The sequence below is a fragment of the Hemiscyllium ocellatum genome, chromosome 9 (genome assembly GCF_020745735.1).
Source record: "Hemiscyllium ocellatum isolate sHemOce1 chromosome 9, sHemOce1.pat.X.cur, whole genome shotgun sequence".
Lineage (NCBI taxonomy): Eukaryota > Metazoa > Chordata > Chondrichthyes > Orectolobiformes > Hemiscylliidae > Hemiscyllium > Hemiscyllium ocellatum.
The window spans coordinates 92635320-92649935 of record NC_083409.1 but is presented as its reverse complement, the minus strand read 5'-3'; the positions used below and the strand labels follow the sequence as shown (position 1 = coordinate 92649935).

The 14616-nt window shown below is 41.4% G+C and overlaps 1 protein-coding gene across 1 annotated transcript in view; it reads right to left on the bottom strand.

Annotated features, from left to right (window-relative positions):
• The window catches only part of LOC132819159 (dihydropyrimidine dehydrogenase [NADP(+)]-like), a 744611-nt gene that overhangs the window by 551158 nt on the left and 178837 nt on the right, over window positions 1–14616 (bottom strand). Inside the window, exon 3 of the mRNA XM_060830572.1 lies at window positions 11919–12001. Coding sequence (XP_060686555.1) covers window positions 11919–12001 — 83 coding nt within the window. The remainder of the gene's footprint in view (window positions 1–11918; window positions 12002–14616) is intronic.

Genomic DNA, 14616 nt, shown 5'->3' with positions numbered 1-14616 from the left:
GGTCTGGGGTCCCAGGCTCAAATCCCACTGGCAGATGGTGGCATTTGAACTCAGTGAAATCTGGAATGAAGAGTGTAATGATGAGCATTAGTCCATTGTCGGTTGTTGGAAGAACCCATCTGGTTCACTTCCTTTCGGGAAGGAAACAGCTGGTCTGGCCTAAACATGACTCCAGTCCCACAGCATTGGGGTTGACTCTGGGCAATAAATGTTGGCTTGGCCCTCATCCCATGAATGAAAAAAAATGTATATCTCGGCGAGAAAGAATAATGCTAGGAAGAGGGTAAGCCGACCCTGAATAACAAGGGAAGTTAAGCATTTTGGGAGTACTTGGATTACTTACAGTGGAAACAGGCCCTTTGGCCCAACAAGTCCACAATGTCCCTCCAAAGAGCAACCCACCTAGACCCATTCCCCTACACCTAACACTACAGGCTATTTAGCATGGCCAATTCATCTAAGCTGCACACTTTTGGACTGTGGGAGGGAACCGGAGCGCACCCACGCAGACACGGGGAGAATGTGCAAACTCAACACAGACAGTTGCCCAAGGCAGGAATTTAACCCAAGTCTCTGGCACTGTGAGACAGTAGTGCTAACCACTGTGCCACTGTAGTGACTGTAACATCTTGAGTTTTAAGATAGTCAAGGATAAGGACATCAGCAGTCCTTGGGGGAATGTGTTAAACTGGGAGAAGGTGAACTACAACAAGATTAGGCAGGAACTGGAGAATTTTGATTGGAGGTGGTTGTTTGAGGGGAAATCTGCATCAGACATGTGGGAGCGTTTCAAACAACTGTTGATAAGACTTCAGGAGCGGCATGTCCCTGTGAGAATAAAGGATAGATACAGATGTTACGTGAGCCTTGGATGACCAGGGATGTTATCATCTTGGTCAGAAAGAAAAAGGAAGCAATCATGAACTTGAGGAGGATGGGAACTGACAAAGCCATTGAAATATACAAGGAAAGTAGGAAAGAACTTAAATAAGGAATTAGAAAGGCTAAAAGGGGAGATTAGAAGTTGTTAGCAACAGGATTAAGGAGAATCCCAAGGCTTTTTATAGAACATAGAACATAGAAAAATACAGCACAGAACAGGCCCTTCGGCCCACGATGTTGTGCTGAGGATTATTCATAATCTAAAATAAAATAACCTAACCTGCACCCCCTTCAATTCACTGATGTCTATGTGCATGTCCAGCAGTCGCTTAAGTATCCCAAATGACTCTGCTTCCACCACTAGCAATGCAATCCATGCATTCACAACTCTCTGCATAAAGAACCTAACTCTCACATCTCCTCTATAGCTTCCTCATAATGTATTCAAACAATGACCCCTCATGCCAATCAATCCTGTCCTGGGGAAAGGTCCCTGGCTATTGACTCTATCCAAGCCTCTCATTACCTTGTATACCTCAATCAGGTCACCTCTCTTCCTCCTTCTCTCCAAAGAGAAAAGTTTGAGCTTAGTCAACCTCTCTTCATAAGTCAAGCCCTCCAGTCCAGGCAGCATCCTGGTAAACCTTCTTTGCATCCTCTCCAAAGCCTCCGTATCTTTCCTACAGTAGGACGATCAGAACTAGATTGAAAATGTGTTGCTGGTTAAAGCACAGCAGGTTAGGCAGCACCCAAGGAACAGGAAATTCGACATTGCGGGCATAAGCCCTTCATCAGGAATGACCCAACCGATATCTGATCACCCAACCGATCAGAACTAGACACAATATTCTAAGTGTGGTCTCACCAGGGACTTGTAGAGCGGCAGCAAAACCTCTCGGCTCTTAAACTCGATCCCCCTGTTAACGAAAGCCAAAACACCATATGCTTTCTTAATAACCTTGGGTGGCAACTTTGAGGGATCTGTGCACTTGAACACCAAGACCCTCTGTTCCTCCACTCTGCCAAGAATTCTGCTTTTAATCCTATATTCAGCATTCAAGTTCGACCTTCCAAAACACATCACTTTGCATTTATCCAGGTTGAACTCCATCTGCCATTTTTCAGCCCAGCTCTGCATCCTGTCGATATTGCACTATACCCTGCAATAGCCCTCAATACTATCAACGGCACCTCCAACCGTTGTGTCATCCGCAAATTTATTGAGCCACCGCGCAACCTCCTCATCTAAGTCATTTATAAAAACCACAAGGAGCAGAGGCTCAAGAACAGAGCCCTGCGGGACCCCACTCAACACTGTCCTCCAGACAGAATACAACCCCTCTCTGCCTTCTGGCAGCCAGCCAATTCTGAATCCAGACAACCAAATCTCCCTGCATTCCATACCTCCTGACGTTATGAATAAGCCTACCATGGGGAACCTTATCAAATGCCTTGCTGAAGTCTGTACACACCACATCCACCATCATTAACCTATCTCGTCACCTCCTCAAAGAACTCAATAAGATTTGTGAGGCATGACCTGCCCCCTCACAAAGCCATGCTGACTGCGTTTAATCGCTCTGTGCTTTTCCAAATAGTCATAAATCCTATCCCTCAGAATTCTTTACAAAACCTTGCTGACCACAGACGTAAGACTGACTGGTCTGCAATTGCCAGGGATTTCCCCATTCCCCTTTTTGAAAAGAGAAACAACATTCGCTTCCTCCAATTCTCTGGTACAACTCCCGTGGATAGTGAGGAGGCAATGATCTTCACCAGTGGCTTAACAACTTTCTTTCTCACTTCCTGGAGCAGCCTAGGATAAATGTGGTCTGGCCCTGGGGACTTATGAATCTTAACGTTTTCCAAAATTTCCAGCACATCAACTTCATGAATCTTGATCTGTTCCAGCCTTTTTCCCAGCTCCTCAAAGTTCTCATTCACAACAAGGTTCCTTTCCTTAGTGAAAACCAAAGCAAAAACATTCATTTAGGGCTTCCCCTATCTGGTCAGACTCCACGTGCAAGTTTCTTACGCTATCCCTGACTGGCCCTACCTTCACCCTGATCATTCTCTTATTCCTCACATATGAGTAATATGCCTTTAGGTTCTCCCTAATCCTTCCTGATTTGCGTTTTTCGTGTCCCCTTTTGGAGCTCCTCAGTCCATTTCTGAGCTCCTTTCTAGTAAGCCTGTAATCCTCTAAAGCTGTGCTAGATCCTTGCCTCCTTCACTTTACATAAGCTGCTTTCTTCCTTTTGATGAGAAGCTCCTCTGTTCTTGTCATCCAAAGCTCCTTAATCTTACCCCTTCTTGCCAGTCTCAGAGGAACAAATTCGTGCATCACCCACAATAACTGCTCCTTAAACTGTCTCCATATGTCTGTCATGCCTTTTTTGTGGAACAATTGCTCCCAATCTTTACTTCCCAACTCCTGTCTGATAGCATCATAATTTCCTTTTCCCCAATTAAATATTTTCTCTTGGTAAATGCTCCTTTCCTCTTCAAGGCTATGGTAAATGTGAGGCAGTTGTGGTCACTGTCACCAAAGTGCTCTCCCACTGCGAGATCTGACACCCGTCCTTGCTCATTGCCAAGCACCAAATCCAAACTGGCCTCTCCCCTTATCAGCCTGTCTACATACTGAATAAGGAAACCCTTCTGAACACACCTGACAAAATGGCTCCATCCAAACCATCTGCACTAAGGAGGTTCCAGTCAATATTGGGAAAGTTGAAAGTCACCCATAATAACTTTCCTGATGAAGGGCTTATGCCCGAAACGTCGAATTTCCTATTCCTTGGATGCTGCCTAACCTGCTGTGCTTTAACCAGCAACACGTTTTCACCCATAATAACAACCCTCCTACATCTGCATTTTTCCAATATCTGCCAGCCTATGAGCTCTTCAATCTCTGTACTGCTATTAGGGCGTCTGTAGAAAACTCCCATTAAGGTGGCTGCTCCCTTGCTGTTCCTAACTTCCACCCATACTGACTCAGTAGACAAACCTTCCTCAACAGCCTTCGTATCTGTAGCTGTGATGCACTCTCTGATTAGCAATGCGACACCCCCTCCTCTTTTTCCACCCTCCCTGTTCTTTTTAAACATTCTAAACCCTGGAACATCTATCAACCATTCCTGCCCCCGTCTCCGTTATGGCCACAACATTGTAGTCCCAAGTACTGATCCATGCTCTAAGTTCATCACTCTTATTTCTGACACTGCTTGCGTTAAAGCAGACACACTTTAACCGATCCCTTAGTTTCATCATGTGAAACACCTTCCCGATAGATTCACTACATCATGTCACTGTCCCATCTACAACAACCCCCTCTCAGATATGTAGCTCTGGATCCCACCCCCATGCCAAACTAGTTTAAACCCTCCCAAACCACATTAACAAATCTCCCACCAGGACATTTGTACCCCTCCAGTTCAGGTGAAACCCGTCCTTCATGTACAGGTCCTACCTTCCCCAGAAGGTATTCCAATGGTCTAGGTATCTGAAGCCCTCCATCCTGCACCAGCCTCGCAGCCACGTGTTAAGCTGCACTTGCTGACCGTTCCTCGCCTCACTGTCTTGTGGCACCGGTAGCAAACCTGAGATCACTACTCTACTCTACCTGCTCTTCAGCTTCCAACCTAACTCTCTGTAGTCACTTTTCAGATCCTCAATCCCTTTCCTGGCTATATCATTGAAGCCAATATGTACCACAATTTCTGCCTGCTCATCCTCCCCCTTCAGAATCCTGTAAACCGGATTGGCACCATCCCGAACCCTGGCACCGGGAAAGCAACATATCTTCCAGGAGTCCCATCCCTGACCACAAAATCTCCTGTCAATCCATCTAACTATTGAGTCCCCTACCACTCGTGCTTTTCTATTCTGCCCCTTTCCCTTCTGAGCCTCAGTGCCAGAGACCTGACAACTAAGGCTTTCCCCTAGTAGGCTGTTCCCACCAGCAGTATCCAAAACGGTATTACTTGGGAAAACGGCAACAGGGGATCCCTGCACTATTTGTTGGTTTCCTTTCCTCCCCCTGACTGTAATCCAGCTGTCCTTATCCTGTGTCTAAGGAGTGACCACCTCCCTGTTAATCTTCTCAATTTCTCCCTCAGCCTCCCGGATGATCCGCAGTTTATCCAGCTCCAGCTCCAGTTCCCTAACTTGGTTTTCGAGGAGCTGGAGTTGGGTGCACTTCCCACAGATGTGGTTGGCAGAGACATGTGTCGTGTCTCTCACCTGCTACATTCTGCAGCAGGAAAATGCAACTGCCCCATCAACCATACCCCACTAATCTGAAAGCCCACACAGGACTAAACAAGGAAGAGAAGAAAAAGAAATTAAACATGAGAAAACCTGAATACTTACCAAGTTTACAGACTCTTAGTCAGGTTAAAAGAGGTGGGTTGGAGGGTGGCCCTACGGTGTAGGGTCTCAGGTTTAGATCTCACCCATTTAAACACTTCCCTGCAATCCTTGCTTCTCTCCTTGCCACTCTGTTCAAAATGGAGCCCCAACCCTTGAGATAAGTCCTTTTTTAAGTGGGAAAAATGGACTTAACCGGCAGCCCTCGCTCCTCTCCACCCTCTTTCCTTGTCACTCTATTCAAAATGGAGGCCCAACTCCCGAGGTATGTCGGGCCTATTCAGGGAAAGGGTTGGCCTACTCAAGCACAAAAGAAAGAATCTATGTGTAGAGCCAGAAGAGATAGGTGAGGTCCTTAATGAATACTTTGTGTCAGTATTCAGCAAACAGAAAGAATTGGTGGAGGATGATCTCAGTGAGGGGAGTTGAGAGTGTGTTCCTGGAAAAGCACAGCAGGTCAGAGCAGCATCCGACAAGCAGAAAAATCGACGTTTCAAGCCGGAGCCCTTCATCAGGAAAGTCCTGTTACTTGGACGCTGAAAAACCTGCTGTACTTTTCCAGCAACACACTCTCAACCCCGATCTCCAGCATCTGCAGAACTCACTGTCTCCTCAGTGAAGGGAGTGTTGAGTTTCTAAGCCAAGTTGCTATTGAAAAGGAAGAGATACTGAGCATCTTAAAAAGCATTAAGGTAGATAAGTTCATGGGTTCTGATGGGATCCATCTCAGAATATTGAGGGAGGTAAGAAAACAAAATGATGGAGAACTGACAGACATCTTTGTATCCTCTTTAGCCACCAGTGAAGTCTCAGAGGACTGGAAAACAGCCCGTGTTGTCCCATTGCTTAAGAAGGGCAGCAGGAATAATACAGAAAATTACAGGCCTGGGAGCCTCACGTCGTTGGTAGGGAAATTATTGGAAAAGATTCTCAGGATCAAGATCTATATACTTTTAGAAGCAAATTGACTTATTAGCAATAAACAGCATGGTTTAGTGCAGGGGAGCACTAGCTTGATACAGATTTTTGAGCAGGTGATCAAGATGATTTATGAGGGAAAAGTGGTTGATGTTGTCAACATGGACTCCAGTAAAGCCTTCGACAAGTTACCTCATGGCAGGCTGTACAAAAGATGAAGTCACACGGTAATGGGGTAGGCTGGCAAGATGGATACAGAACTGGTTTAGTCATAGGAGATAGAGGGTAGTGGTGGAAGGATGATTTTCAGAATACAGGGTTGTGACAATGGTGTTCCACAGGGATCAGTGCTGGGATCTCTGCTGTTCATGGTCTTCAGAAATGATTTGGAGGAAAATGTAGCTGGGCTAATTAGTAAGGTTGTGGATGATACAAAGACTGGTGGAATTGCAGATTATGAGGAAGATTGTCAGAAGATAAAGCACCAGTTTGAGGCATGGGCAGAAAAATGGCAAATGCAGTTTAATCTGGACAAATGTGAGGTGATGCACTTTGGAAGATCAAGTGCAGGTGGAAACTATACAGTGAATGGTAGAGTATTGATGTGCAGAGAGATCTAGGTGTGCAGGTCTACAGGTCACTGAAGGTGGCAGTGCAGGTAGATAAAGTAATTAAAAAAGCCCTCTCACATGCTTGCCTTCATTGCAAAGGGCATTGAGAATAATGATAGACACTTAATGCTGCAACTTTATAGAGTTTCAGTGAGGCCACATTTGGAATATTGCATATGTATCTTGTCACTACACTACCAGAAGGATGTGGCTGTTTTGGAAAGGATACAGAAAAGTTTTACCAGGATGTTGCCTGTGGGGGACTTTAGCTATTAAGAAAGATTGGATAGACTGGGTTTGTTTTCACTGGAATGCAGGTGAGGGGTGACCTGATAGAAGTTTATAAGATTGTGAATGGCATGGATAGAGTGAAAGTTTGAGGATTTTTCCCAGGATGGAGAGTTCAATTACTAGGGGACACAGGTTCAATGTACCGGGGTGGAGGGTTGGGAGGGGGGAGAAGCATGGGTCAGATGAGATGTGTGAAGAAAGTTTTTCACACACAGAGCAGTGAGTGCCTCTAATGCACTACTAGAGGAGGTGGTGGAAGCAGACACAACAGTAACAACCAAGGAGAAACTGGACGAATGCATGAATAGAAAGAAAATAGAGGTATATGGATCCTGTAAGTGAAGGCAGTTTTAGTGTGGAAGGACAAAATAGGTCAGTACAGGTTTTGAGGGCCGAAGGGCTTGTTCCTGTCCTGTACTGTTCCTTGTTCAAGGATCACATGAAATAGAAAGAAAAAACGTACATTGTGGCAAAGATTAGTAACAGGCCAAATGATTGGAAAACTTTGAAAAACTAACAAAAGATTGTCAAAAAAACTAAGGAAAAAGAATTATGTTTTGAGTGTAAACCTGCAAGAAATATTATGATGCAAAGGAAGGGATTTTATTAATATGTAGAAAGGAAGAGACAGACCAATGTGAAGATCAGATGTTGAGAGAATGAGGCTGGGAATATAATAACGTGGAACCAGGAAATGGCAGAGGAGTGAATAAATATTTTATCTAAGTTATCACGATAGAAGTCACAAATATCATTCCAAAGATACTAAATAATCAAGAGGCAAAATAGGAAAGAGGAAATAAATACAGTAATTTCCGCTACAGATACTGGGCAATGATAAAACAACATATGGAAAACTGTGTATAGTTCTGGTCACCATACTTATAAAATGATGTCAATACATTGAAAGATGGTTTACCAGACTAATGTCTGGAAACAGTGGATTGCCTTATGAGGAGAGGCAATAGGTTAGGGCTATATCCTCTGGAGATTAGAACTGTCATAGTGCCTTAATTGAAACATGAAGAATCCTGTGGAGAGCTGACTAGGTGGATGTGGAAAGGATATTGCCTCTTGTGGGAGAATCTAAAACTAGGGGACACATTAAAAATGAGGAGCTACCTGTTTATGACAGAATATGGACTAATTCATATTCGTCAATGGACTAAGAGTCTTTGGAATTCCCATCCTCAAAAGACAATGCATGCAAAATGTTTAACTAGTTTTAAGGCACAGGTTCTTGATCACCACGGAGATGAAAGATTATCAGGAATATGGAGGAACGTAAAGTTGAGGTTAAAATGTGATTGGCCATGATTTGAATGGCTGTGCAGGCTCCAAGTGTTGAGGCACCTACTCTCATTCCTTGTTCAAATGGAAAGGAAACTAATGGGGTTACATCTTAGGAAGGAAGTAGCCACAGAAATAGTGGATTCACTGGTAATAATCTTCCAAGAATCCTAAGATTCTGGAAAAATCCCAGAGGATTGAAAAATTACTAATGTAACATCCTTATTTAACAGGGAAACAGTCAAAAATCAGATAAATATACCAGTTAGCTTGCTGTCTGTTAAAGCCGATTTATAAAGGATGTAATAGTAGATCATTTGGAAATAAATAATTAAACAGACTCAGCATGGCTTCATAAAAGGGACATTATGCCATCCATATTTATGAGAATTCTTTGTGGACGTAACAAGCAGGATTGATAAAAGGTAATCAGTAGATGTAATATATTTTAGATTTCCAACAGGCACCGCATAATAGGCTACTTAATAAGAGCCTATGGTGTTGACAGTAGTATGCATAGATAGAGGACTGTCTAGCTAATAGAAGTCAGAGGTTAGTTAAAACATTTTCAACATGACAACCTATAATTAGTGGAACATCACAGGAATTGGTGCTAGCTGAAATAGATTACAATGTATGATTGAGCTGGAAGAAGGAACCGAATGCATTGTTGCCAAATTTGCAGGTGATAAAAAGTGGTCAGAAGGCAATGGTGAGGATGCCACAAATAGCTTGTGGAGGGATATAGCCAGATTGAAAGAATGGACAAAAACTGGCAATGGATGGAACATTAAATGGTAAAATGTGAAGTTATTTAGTTTAGAAAGAAGAATAGAATAGCTGAATATTATTTAAATGGAACAAGACTCGAAAAAGCTACAACAGAGGCCTCATCCATGAATCACACAAAAATGGAATTGGAATATTCACCTTTATTTCAGAGAGAATGGAATATAAAAATGAGGAAGTCTTGCTAAAACAATGCAAGACACTAGTTAGACTGCAGCTGGAATACTGTGAATAATTTTGGTCCACTTATCTAAGGAAAGATGTTAAAAATCACACAACACCAGGTTACAGTCCAAAAGGTATAATTTGAAGCACTAGCTTCCAATTAAACCTGTTGGACTATAACCTAGTGTTGTGTGATTTTTAACTTTGTACACCTCAGTCCAACACTGGCATCTCCAAATCTGGAAAGATGCTGATATTGAGGCAATTCAGAGAAGGTTGGGCTTGGGAGAGTGGGGTTTCTTTGTGAAGAGATTGAGTAGGTTGGGCCTGTACTCGTTGGAGTTTAGAAGAATGAGAAGTGACTTTTTTGAACATACAAAATTCTTAGGGAGCTTGACAGGACAGATGCTGAGAGGTTGCTTCCCCTCGTTAGAGAGTCTCGGAGCAGAGGCCATAATCTCAGAGTAATGGGTCACATAATTAGAACAGAGATGAAGAGAAATTTCATCATTCAGAGGATAGTGAATCTGTATAATTCTTTACCACAGAGGGTTGTCGAGGTTGGGTGTTAAGTATATTCAAGACAAACTTCTAATTAGCAGCAGAATCAAAAGACAGGTGGAAAAGGTAAAAGAGTGGAGTTGAGGATTATCATATCAACCATAATCTCACTGAATGATAGAACAATGCAAAGGGCCATACCGCCTATTTCTGCTCATGTGTCTAATGGTCTTATGCAGAAACTTAAATTACTTTGTAATCCTTGATATCTGATATGTATCCTATGCTTGGCTAAATTGAACACTGTATGGGGAATAATACAGCAAATTAATAAAGAATAAAAGGTCTACTTTGTAAATTAGTTTGATTAGGGCTGGAAGGTTTTTTTAAAATTCCTTGGTTAAAAAAATCTCTTCCCTGCTGCCTCTTCCCTGCAAATTTATGGGTAATTTTTAAATTATAATCAAATGTACAAAAATTCATGGAAATAAAAATGGATTATAATTGGAGTACCATCCTGACTGAGCTCTAGAATACCAATGTTTAGCATCATATCAAAGGTTATAGATTCTTCTCAACAATTACCTAGTTTGCAAGGTCCTAGCAATTTTTTTCTGCTTTGTTCTGAAAACAAAGCTCTTGTTTATTTATGTAATTTAGAAAGAGTGAAGAAAGACATTGGCAGTGAAATACAAATCCATTGATACCTCAAAATGATTCCCAACAAATTGCAACCAGTTATATTCCCTTCCAGATTTTCTTGACCATTGATAACAGGATGAAATGGAAGAAGCGATGTCAGTTGTCTATTTTGCTCTCAGGCTGAACTTAGATTTCACTGGTCCCCCCAGTAATGCTAAAAGCATCAGGCAAAGATTTACTATCTTCACGAAGAAAGGATGAGGGTGATTAAACATTACAGAATTAAAATAAATCATAAAAAGGGTGAAAAAAATCTTAATTTTCACATAGATGTACATGTTAACATATGTACTTACACAATTTTATAACACTTTACAGATTGAGTTGTACTAAATGGTATTAAATGTAATTTGTAGAAGCCGATATAAGCTTACCGACACTATTAATCTTATGGGCCATTTATACTATACTTTATAATATAAAAGTAATGAGTCACATCAACAATAAAAAGAAATTGTTGGTACAAGCGACCTGCTGCAGTGCATTTGGGTAAACAGCATGAACATACAAAAGTCGTGTAACATCACTTTGGATGAACATTAGTTGCAAGAGGGGCAATGTGAACTTTCCAAAGAAACTTATTTTTATGTCGGTAAAGAGATAAAGGACTCCACAGTTCCTCAACTTAAAAAGTACATGAACCAATTCAACTCTAAATACGTGCAGACACATGGATTGCCAGACAAGTAAAGGATGCAAAACAATCAGCATTACACCTCACTGGTATTGATTCAGCAGAGTTCTGGCTCAAATTAATATGTTCAATTCAATAACATCTTGTGAAAAAACAGTAACAATAAGCTGATTATTAAACATCATCTCATACATTAAAGCAATGAGTATCATTTTTGCTAAATCGTTGAATGGCCTGCAAATCACTTTGATATTTGAGTTAAAATATCTTCCGCATGTATAAAAGTTTAATAAAAATAGGTATATTGCAGCTTAAATGTGAATAATCCCACTTTTATGAAATTTATGATTCAGAGCACTGAAATTGATAAAAATTTGTTCCAAAATCACTTCAGACTAGAATATTTCTAATACACAAAGAATTCCTGGGGTGAAGAAAGTGTCATCGTGCCAATCAGCAGTTGGGTTAAAATGATTGAATGCCTTTTAAGTGGTAGACAGGCTGGTAAAAAAAGGTTTTTTTGTCTTGTGGAGGCAGGCAGCTGAAGTGAAAACATTATTTAAATTCTGATTGCACACACAAGCTGAACTAGCTGCATCCTTGCAACCTAAGCACAGCCCCAAGGGAAGATACTCTACTGACAAATTAATACCTTAGAGAAAAGATCAGAATGGTGGCAATGAACTCATTTCTTCCTCCCAATAATAAAGAATGGCTTTTTCCTTTACCAATCGGCGATTGTTGCCATGGCGACTTGGACTTACCTCATTGCTTCACGAAGTGCTCCTCGCTCACTGAGAGTGGTGTGTTTGATGTCATCAAAATTATTCTCCAGCTTCTCATGGCTCTGGAATAAACCAGGTAAAAACATTTTCCTTTCAGTGTTTACTTTCATGATCACATTTTAAAACAGATCCCTTCTCTAGCAACATATTCTCTCAAGTGTTTCTGTTGCATAATCAAAATTGACATTATAAACGTGCCAAAAGTCAATCTTATTCACAATGTGGTTGTCATGGAAATCTTATCACTAACTCACCATGTATGAGAGGAATGCATACAAGAAGACAGCCATAGATATCTGATTGCAAATATCTCATTTTATTACAAACCCTAATGTATGAAACATATAAAACTATTTACACCATGCTTACTTTTATTTAAATAGTTTGTCTTCCCTAAGGCATTTGTCCACTAACTTGGAAAACTAGCTGTTTCACAGTCAGTGTTTGTACACTGGGAATAATGTAAATATCCCCAGGACAGAATGAATCAGAGAAATATAAAAGGTAAACAAAACTACGCAGACAATTTAAATGTTTATACTCTTGTCTTGCATACTCTTGAGTATCAGAATAAGAGTGAGATACTTTTAGAAGTGTCAGGGCTCCATATAGAGATGCTAATTTATTTATAATTGAATAAAAGGACAGAAAACAAAAACTACAAGAAGTGGGAAAAATTCAGCAGAGCAGAATGCAAAACACGGAACTATAATCAAGAGTATAAAGAGTATGTACACAATACAGGTAATCTCTTCCAACCTCTTCTGTAAGGCAGAAGATACAAAAGCTTGAACACACATATTAACAGATTCAAGGACAATTTCTTCCCTGCTGACATTAGGATTCTGAATGGACTTTTCAAATTTTTCATTTAATGTTGATCTTGCTCTCTGTGCACCTCTTCTGCAGCCGTAACATTGTATTAGTAACTATGCTCAATTACCCTAATTCACTTTGTATGGTGTGATCTGCTTTGTACTGCACGCAAAACAAAACTTTTCACTGTACCTAGATACATGTGACAATACTCGGATCAAATCAAAATCAAATTATTGAATGGTGGAGAAGGCAAAAAAAGGAAAGAAATAGAACATTTAACAAAACATTTTAAAGCAGAATGTGAAGTTACAGCTGGCCACAGTGAATTCAAAATAATTTGAGGATTATTCAGATTTATTGCATTGTGTCACACCTCTTCGTGCACAATCACTCGTGGATGAGTTGTTGCATTTATTTGTATACAGCTGAATTACAATTTCCCTTGAATTGTGCACAGCAATCACAATGGCCTGCAGCATCTGGCTTATCAGTACATTCATAATAGAAAAATGCTTCCAATTTTATTTTCTTCGAGTTTACCAGAACATAAACCTGACTTCCATTAACCCAAGGAAGCACCGAAAAAAGAAGCACATTTGCCATCTCTTTCTTCATTATTCACAGAAGGTCAGGTACAGCAGATGATTTGTCTTTTAGCAATTTGGAATTCAGAAAGAGTTCTGATGCAGTTTAGGGAAAATAAAGCAGGATTCAGTAGAAATATTTTACGAATGGATACCATTGTTATCCAGAGGATGAAACTCTGATCACATATCTATGCTATCAGTTAACACAGTGTATGTCCACCCTTGTAGCAGCTTCTGTCACTATCTTTGCCTCAGCTTGGCTGTTGCTGAAACCTGGAGTTATTACCTCCAATCTTGGCCATCATAATACAGTCATGGCTGCCTCCTGGTGTCCACATTGTTCCCACACTGAGAACAGACAGGCCCAAAGAATGCTACCAAAAACACCCCTGCTGATCCAATTTCTGGCACCCCTGAGGAAATGAAGATCCTCACAGCCAGAAGGAAACCTGCTGGTGTGCCTCCCTTTTCCATGGAGGACACTTGATTTCACGACTTGTCTCAGTAGTCAGGTGTGGTGATTGCTAGGCGATGTGGCGGAACCTACTAGCCAATCTCAGTGCTGCAAGGCTGGAAATACACTTTGACTTTCATCACAGATCATTGTTGAATTATTGTGGTGAGGTAAGTGAGGATGGCTCGGGCTGGAAGTGAGGGGTGGGGGAGGGATGACTCAAAGGAGGCAAGTGGGTGCCTCTGAGCAGAATCCCCTCCCCATCCCCAATGCTAGACCCATTCAATTTCCTTCAATAAGGCAAAGCATTTATAAAATCATGAGGTTGCAGATAAGATGAACAGCAAAGGTCTTTTTCCTGAGGGTGGGGGAGTTGGAACTAGGGGCATTTTTTAAGGTAAGAGGAAAAAGATTTAAAAGGGACTTGAAGGGCAACATTTTCATACAGGATGGTTCAAATATGGAATGAACTGCCAGAGAAAATACAGTCTTGGAGTCATAGAGATGTACAGCATGAAAACAGACCCTTCGGTCTAACCTGTCCATACCGACCAGATATCCCAACCCAACCTTGTCCCACTTGCCAGCACCCGGCCCATATCCCTCCAAACCCTTCCTATTCAAATACCCATCCAAATGCCTCTTAAATGTTGCAATTGTACTAGCCTCCCCACATTCTCTGGCAGCTCATTCCATGCATGTATCACCCTCTGCGTGATAAAGTTGCCTTTTAGGTCTCTTTTATATCTTTCCCCTCTCACCCTAAACCTATGCCCTCTAGTTCTGGACTCCCCGACCCCAGGGAAAAGACTTCGCC